This window comes from Ipomoea triloba, chromosome 2, assembly GCF_003576645.1.
Source record: "Ipomoea triloba cultivar NCNSP0323 chromosome 2, ASM357664v1".
In the NCBI taxonomy this organism is placed as follows: domain Eukaryota; kingdom Viridiplantae; phylum Streptophyta; class Magnoliopsida; order Solanales; family Convolvulaceae; genus Ipomoea; species Ipomoea triloba.
Window position 1 is genome coordinate 20,376,817 of NC_044917.1, and position 8,713 is coordinate 20,385,529.

The 8,713-nt window shown below is 35.6% G+C and overlaps 1 protein-coding gene across 6 annotated transcripts; it reads right to left on the reverse strand.

The window, feature by feature from the left end:
* Positions 1 to 5,495: 5,495 nt before the first annotated feature.
* Positions 5,496 to 7,654, reverse strand: LOC116009711. Of its 6 annotated transcripts, none has more exons than XR_004096834.1 (4): positions 7,309 to 7,654; positions 6,695 to 6,764; positions 6,330 to 6,404; positions 5,496 to 5,783 (listed from the first exon to the last, which is right to left on the reverse strand). XR_004096834.1 is itself a non-coding variant. In XM_031248832.1 (3 exons), the coding sequence occupies exons 1-3, from the start codon at positions 6,851 to 6,853 to the stop codon at positions 5,679 to 5,681; spliced, it is 339 nt and encodes a 112-aa protein (XP_031104692.1). In that variant the 5' UTR covers positions 6,854 to 7,654; the 3' UTR covers positions 5,496 to 5,678. The 6 variants fall into 6 exon arrangements, 1 of the variants encoding a protein (XP_031104692.1); XR_004096835.1 differs by having other exon boundaries at positions 6,364 to 6,486; XR_004096832.1 differs by having other exon boundaries at positions 6,330 to 6,486.
* Between the last annotated feature and the right edge of the window lie 1,059 nt (positions 7,655 to 8,713).

Below are 8,713 nucleotides of genomic sequence, written 5' to 3' on the forward strand. Positions count from 1 at the left end.
CCCCCAATTTCTAATACAGGATTAAACATAAATAATCAATCCTTCTTACTAACCATATTGAAAATAAATGCGTAAGCGAATTCAAACTCTAAACCAATGGGGTGTTATGCCACACTTGGGCAACCAACTAAACCCAAACACACAGGCTACAAAGCTTTCTAACCACAATCCATATTACAGCAATTCACTAATCGAATTACAAATCAACTATAATACAACATTTTGAATTCTAAACTAAACCATTTAAACCAAGATACAACTCCAAGGGAAACTAGCTCTACACCGCACTCTTAGGACGGGTCACTTCTATCAAGTCCTGAAAACAACAAGGTTTGGAAAACACAAACAAATAGAATTAGCATAAAATGCTAAGTAAGCTCTACTCTGTCCTGTAAAATAATACATTTATAGTTTGAAAAATAGATATACTTTATAAATAGATTTTTATACTTAAGTAGACAGTACTATAGAAATCATTTAGCCAAAAGCTTAAAAGAATATTCCCAAAAGGACTTTCCATCAATATGTAGTAGTTTTCAAGATATTTAACTCAACACCAAAAGTAAGTAACGTATATACTTTTTCAAGTATAATATTCCATACGTTTGAAGCACTATAGTAATTTTATAAACCATCACTACCCACTCTCAAAGTATCATAAGTAAGGAGGATTCTCAAAGTAAGAATAATCCTTATAGCAATTCTCAACCCACAATCATTTCAAAGCATAACACTTCCAAAGGTCATGTATAGTTACATAATATAGTACGAAGGAATACAATTTCTTATTTGCTCATAAACATTTCTCGAATAAAATATAGATATGGAGGAACCAATAAAATCATATACATAGCTCAACATATAATCATTTCAAATATAGACTTTCTCATAAGTCATTCTAGAAATCATATATATATATATATATCAATAATCAAAGGTAGGGAGGAATTCAAATCATGATTCTCAAATCACTTCTTCAAGTATCACCTATACATATGGAATCAACCACATCTCAATAGTGGGAATATAGATCTATGTCATTAATAGTACTAAGTATATAAGTAAATAATTATGTTTAGTAATAATGTGGAGGAAACTAAATCTCAACAACGGGAGGAAGGGATCATCACCGCAGCGATGTCCAACAAGGAACAGTAACTCTCTACTGAACCCAAAACTGCTCCCACTTAATCACAGTAACTCTCTACTGAACCCAAAACTGCTCCCACTTAATCTCAACAAACGGGAGGAAGGGATCATCACCGCAGCGATGTCCAACAAGGAACAGTAACTCTCTACTGAACCCAAAACTGCTCCCACTTAATCTCAACAAAGGGAGGAAGGGATCATCACCGCAGCAATGTCCAACAAGGAACAGTAACTCTCTACTGAACCCAAAACTGCTCCCACTTAATCTCAACAAAGGGAGGAAGGGATCATCACCGCAGCGATGTCCAACAAGGAACAGTAACTCTCTACTGAACCCAAAACTGCTCCCACTTAATCATAGGTGAAATCAGGACTGCTACCTTAAGTGTGCACACCCCCTAACTGGGATTCCAAACCCAGCGAGTAATAGCTCCAGCCCTAGTAAAATAAATTTCAGCCAAAGGGACCGCAACCCAATCGGGTCCTCCAAAATAGATACATTTTTACTTATTTATTTCAAAATAGCATAAGTCCTCCAAAATAGATTTTCATAAATATTCTCATTGCCCGTAGGCTAGTAAAAAATATAATTTTTCTCAAAGTCAAGTAGGGTGTATAATTCACTAATATACATATCAACCAAAATAGGGTTTATTTCCAAAGATAAATATAGTTTCATTATTTTCAATACACTTAGGTTTTCAACTACAATTTCTCCACATAGGAATTCTCACCGAACTCTATAAAAGAGGTCATAGATTATACACTACCCAAAATATAGTTTCAACTCATAGATTATACACTTCCCAAAAATATAGTTTCAACTCATATAATTCCCAAAATGCACGGCAGCAGCAACAGAAATGCACAGCAGCAGAAACAGAGATGCACGGCAGTGGCGAACCAGCAGTATTTTCCAAGATTTGAACCACGAAAACATTCTAATGACCAAATAGTAATGTATATACATCCATATATCTAAGATTTGAGCCATTAACAACACCAAAACATAAACTTCATAGTTTAGAACACAAAAGATAGGGCAAAATTAAATTTGGGCATCCATGAAATCTTACCTTCATTGTCATTTCCCTTAAGCAAAAATCCATCCCTAAGCTCTTCTTTCACACCCATTCTTCCTCCTCGGATTCAAACCCTAGCCCACCCATTCTCAAACCAAACCAAAACCCACATCAAAACAACATCACAATCAACCTTAATAAGCTATCAAAGGAAAAGAAATGAAGAACAAGAAGGGAAGCTTACCAAGTCTTGAGGAAGAAGAAGAAATCTTGAGAGAGAGGGAAACGCACGGGAGAGAGAGAGAGAGAGAGAGAGAGAGAGAGAGAGAGAGATATCTTGAGAGCTACGAAAATGAAGAGAAAAATATGGAGGAAAAAGAGGATTGGGCCATTTAAATAGCTAGGATTATTTTAGGGTCAAAATTGTAATTATTAAATTTTAAGATAGAAAACATGGGTTAGAGATTTGGGCTTATGAAAAATTATAGGACATAGGAATTCAAAATAGGTATAGGTTTAGGAATTTATAATCATTTGGCCTTAGGTTTAGCTTGCGTTCAAACTTAGGCTTACAACAATGTTATAAGAGTCACAGGTTCGTCTCAGATAGACTTTTGGGTCAAAATTTTGATAAGTAAATTTATCCTCTAAATAGGGCTTTTAAAACCATAAATAAATATATAAATATTTCGTACCAAATCTTTTAAAATAAAAAGTTTAAAATATTTAATTATATACGAAACTTTCTTGTAGGAAATTAAATTACATATATAATTTTATTATAAAAGTTTAATATAATAGGAGTTTAAAGAAAATGATTTTGGATAATAAAATTATAAGGTATAAAATTATTTATTTAGACTTTGAAGCAATAAAAATTTTTTTTATTTATTTATTTTATTTTTTGAAAGTATTTGGGCTAAAATATTTATGATTGAAAATTAAATTTTATTCTCAAGAATATTTTATTGAAATAAGAATTGTTTAAAAATATCAGGGTGTTACAGCTTGCTCGCAAGCTAGTCATCCAGGGATACTATTGGCCGACCATGGTGAATGATTGTACAGAAGAAGTAAAGACATGTCCGACGTGCCAAGCTTTTGCAAAAAAAGATGCCCGACCAGCCTCATTTTACACGCCGATCACGACTGTCATTCCCTTCGCCAAATGGGGAGTGGATCTACTCAGACCACTACCACAGGCACCCGAACGACAAAAATTTTGCATCGCCGCGGTGGATTACTTCACTAAGTGGGCAGAAGCCGAGCCGTTAGCAACCGTCACTGAGTACCAATGTCGTCAGTTCATCTGGAGGAATATCATATGTCGATTTGGGCTACCTGAGTAGATAGTCACTTATAATGGCCATGGAAGGCAGGCAAGTGGAAACGACTTGGAATGCCCACCACTTAAAGAAATTTTATCAGTAGTACAATATAGTCGTTATCCTTTTACAATTCGTTTTATTCGATGTGGGGCCCTTAGTTGCCACAATTAGTTCGTGTATTACTTAGTTCAAGTAATAAAACTTCATTAGTTCGGGTGAAAATATTTACGCAAAGCCGAGTGAATCACTAGCTTTTCAGGCCTTAGAAAAAAAGGATGGTGTTGGAGTTATTGTGAAGAGCTGACCAGTCGCCTTCCTTGCGAAGTCGGTCGACTACTAGCCTTTTTAAGCCTAGAAGAAAGGGGCTTTGGTGTTTTAGTCAGGAGCTGACCAGTCGCCATTCCTTGAGAAGTCGGTCGACAACTGGCCTTTTCAAGCCTTAGAATAAAAAAGGATGGTGTTGGAATTATTGTCAGGGGCTGACCAATCGCCCTTCCTCGCGAAGCCGGTTCACTACTAGCCTTTTCAGGCCAAGGAGAAAGGGGGTTGGTGTTTTAGTCAAGAGCTGACCAGTCGCCCTTCCTTAAGAAGTCGGTCAACAACTGTCCTTTTCAGGCATTAGAAGAAAATGATGGGGTTGGAGTTATTGTCACGAGCTGACTAGTCGCCTTTCCTCGCGAAGTCAGCCGACTAATGGCTTTTTCAGGCCAAGAAGAAAGGGGGTTTGGTGTTTCAGTCAGGAGCTGACCAGTTGCCCTTCCTTGAGAAGTCGGTCGACAACTAGACTTTTCTAACCACTCCACAAACCAACAGGACAACCTAGTGCCCTAGTACCCGTGGTATGTTCCTATGGTCGACAACTAGCCTTTTCTAACCACTCCACAAACCAACAGGACAACCTAGTGCCCTAGTACTCGTGGTATGTTCCTACTGAGTACTCCACAATACCGGGTCCAAGACCCTAGTGGTAGGTACAACCTAACAACTCCACAATACAGGGCATAGCCCTAGCATTTAGCATAAAACTGAATACTCCATAATACATTCCATATCTTTCATAAGTTTGAAAAAACCTTATCAAATAAAATGCGGCCCTTAGGCTCCAAAATCATTTGTTTCATAAAAAATTTATTTATATATATCCTTTTCAAAATTCATAGTAATATATATACTATCCATGAAATAACATTTGCCAAAATCTCACACGACATATAGGTATTATTTAACCAAGCCATCAAATCTCCAATTTGACAAAACATTTCATCAAGTTCACTAATACACATATTTCCACATCTTCCATAAGTTTTAAGAATTATAATATACGGATTAACATATAATGTGGCATTTTAGGCTCCAAAATAATCACAAAAAGGTTCAATAGCCCAAAATCACACTTTAGCATTTTTCATAACTTTTATCAACCAACAATTCCATAGTGGATCAATTTCTACCAATTTCACAAGAAAGAAATTTTGATCAATATAACATGCCAAATTTGCCCAAAAAGATTTCATGATACATACAATGCTTGATAAATTCATTCTCTCTAAAATAAAATACACCGAATTTTTATTTAGCCACATACTTGACAAATTAAATTTATACTACATTTATATCCACATTTTCTACACATATGGTTATGGTACTATGAATATATATATATATATATATATATATATATATATATATATATATATATATATATTCACTACAAGAAAATTCGTGATTCGTGACGGAAAAATTCCGTCGCGAAACAGCTAAATTTCGTCGCGAATCGGGTTTTGCGACGGAATTCGTTCCGTCGTGTATCGGCTCGTCGTATCTTCATTTGAGATGGAATAATTCCGTCGCAATTTGGCGGCGAAATATTTTTTTAAAAAATAGGGTATCCACGACGGTTCTTTGTACAACAATCGCGAATACACTTTAAAAAATTAAAAAAAAAACAAAAATATTCATTTTTATACTAAAATATTAATATAAAACTATAATGATATACTAAAACACTATTAATTCTAAAATATAACATAATCCTAAAATATTATCAATCCACATTACACTCAAGTAATAATACATTATCAATTCATATTTTACTAAGTACTAATAATCAATTCAAAATCTATACAACAATATAATAGTAGCCTTCAAATTCTAAATATCTTCTTGTACATTTGCAAAATTAACATTGTCGTGCCGTCGAGATGTTGATGTCATAATTTAAACGCCCCATATTTTCAGCCGTCGAGATGTTGATGTCATAATTTAAACGCCATGGATTTTCAACCTACAAAAATGAAAACCAAGAAGAAAAACAAAAGAAATTGATTTAGATTAGCTTATTCAATGACTACAAGCAATTTTCATTGCATTAAAATTAGGGCAAATTTGTACAAAATAATTGAGAAACTGTACTTGTAACAGTTGTAAGACAAGTAGATAACTAGTAGGGAAAAAAATATTAGCTTGATTTGCACATTCAAAACTTCACAAATAAATCTTAACAAATATAAATAAATAAATTACCCCAATTTTTTTTTTTGAAAAAAAAGACTTACAGTCAGTCTGGTTTTGTCTAGCATTCTGATAAAAACTGGAGGGTAGCATGATAAGAATTAGTCACATTTACCTATAGAAAATCTCAGCCTTTTTGTTTGAAGCAATGCTATGAATAAGAAACATACACTCATGTGGAACTTATATGATCAATGTGTCACAAGGAAACACAGATCATATTTGCATAAAGTAATTATAACTAGTTTCAATCCACAATAAAAGATTGCCCTTTTTAATCAAATCACAAGCAGCAAACCTAGGATTAGCTTAACATGACCTTCAACAGCAGAGAGAAATCACAAGCAGCAAACCTAAGATTCTGTCCATAAACTTTATTCTTTTTGCCATCAACCTGTTGAGTGCATTCCAATGTCATAACATAATTAAGTCGCATTAAGATGTCCTAATCAGAGCCACAAACAAATTAATTGACCCTGAAAACAAAACACCAGGTGACCAGGGCAAATTAAGTGTTTTTACATCACAAAGTATAAGGAAAAATCTATATATTAAAAGAATAAAATAAAATAAAAACACAGCAGCAGAAAAGCTATGGATATAATGTACAATTGACTTACTCATTAGTAGGTTAGAGAGTAAAGTTCTAGTAAACCAAAAGAATGAAAGTTCATGAAAACACACCTCAAACATTTGATAGGGTACCACTTCGATAAATCTCATCACCAGGGGGATGCTTAAGATCACACTTTCTCTACACAGCAGAAAAAATTCAAGGTAACATAAATATGCTTCATTCCAAGAGAAGAAATCAATAAAATAGCAAATGAATGCATATTGCATTTTACACTATACTATACAAACTTCAATCGGAAAGAATAAAAAAGAACCCACACCTCTTCTCATGATCTTATAGGCTTTTTTTGTTGTTAACTTATCAAAATTTACATGTCAAAAAACTCACCGAGATCTTGAAAAAAAAAATTAAAAGCTCTCTCCTCCACTTGCCTTTAAACTTACCGCTGATTATGTCAACCATGATAATTCAATAAACCTCATTTATACTGCACTGATTTTAACCATCACAAAAACAATTAACTTTTCCATTAAACTCCTCTGTATAGAGCTTTATTCCAAAGTAGATCAAGATCTTTCTTAAGAAAGTTGCAACCTGACCAAACAAGCTCCAATAGTACATATACAACACTACTTTGGACAAATTAGGGCAAAAACAACACTAGAGAAATTAGGGAAATATCGCAAAAACATTAATAGGAAAATTAGGGAAAAGTGGAAACCTATGAACTTGGTCGGCAAGTGGAGACAGACGATGACTTAAGGCCACTAGGCGACGAACGACGGATAACGACTGAAGTCGACCGGTGACTGGGAGTCTGGAGAGTGGGAGACGGCGACGGCGGTGCGCTGTGTGCGGTCGCGGTGAGCTAGAGGCGCGAGGCCGCGGCGGTACTGGAAGTGCGAGGTCGCTGCTGTGCTGGAGATGCGCGGTGCAGTCAGCGACGGTGGCGGTGGTGGTGGTGTGCTGTGCGGTTGTAGTGGAAGGGGCGTTCGGCTGGGTCTTCAATCTTCACAAATTAGGGCTGGAGGATGGAGGGCGATGGCTGAATGCCTGAATGATATGGGGGTTTTGGGGTTTTAATTTTTTGCCGCCAAAACTTTGCGGGTTTTATTTTCTATATCCGCCAAAATTCGCGATGAAATTATTTTCCGTCGCGATTCCGTTATTAATTTGCAACGAAAGTTAATTCCGTCGCAAATCGCGATTTTTCTATATATATATAGAACCAATTGGGCCTTGTCCCTAACAATGGTACCCTTTTCATCCATTTTGTTCATAAATATCCACTTCGTCCCAATTTGTGTTTGGTTGGAGGGAGGGAATTAGGTGGGAAAGAAATAGTAATTCCATTGGAGATGAATAATGTGGGAATAAAGTGGTAATTTAAATTTCAGTATTTTGTTTACAGGAATAGAATTACTGAAAATTTCAATTCCAATGTTTGGTATGCATGGGAATTGAAAGGGAATAAATAGTATAAAGCCCAAAATGCCCATACATATTATTATTATTATTAGGCTAAAGTGTCATTCCGCACCTTGAACCATTCATGATTATTCATGTCGCACCTTGATTTTTCAAAACGTATATTTAGATTCATAAACCATTGTTTTTTTCCACTTAGAACTTTTTATAGGTTTTCTAGGTTACCTGATGACATGGCGCCGGTTCCTTGCTGATTTGGAGTCCATGTAAGTTTTATTAAAAATAAAAGGGATAAGGGTCAAATAGACCCTCAAACTATAATCAATTGTGCAATTAGGCCCTCGAACAATAAAAAGTTTCAATTAGGCCCCCGAACTTGTTATTTTGGGGCAAATAGACCCTTTAACCTATTTGTGACCTATAATTGCAGGTCACCAAAAATTCTGGCCAACTCCGGCGATCGTCCGGCGAAGTTCCGGCAAACAACACAAAACCATCTGAGCTGTGGAAGTCTGATTTCAATGGGTGGTGTCTTTTTCTTCTTTTTTTTTTTTATCAACAAATTAAATTGTGTGGAGGACCATTTGCCGGAACTTCGCCGGACGATCGCCGGAGTTGGCCAGAATTTTTGGTGACCTGCAATTATAGGTCACAAATAGGTTAAAGGGTCTATTTGCCCCAAAATAACAAGTTCGGGG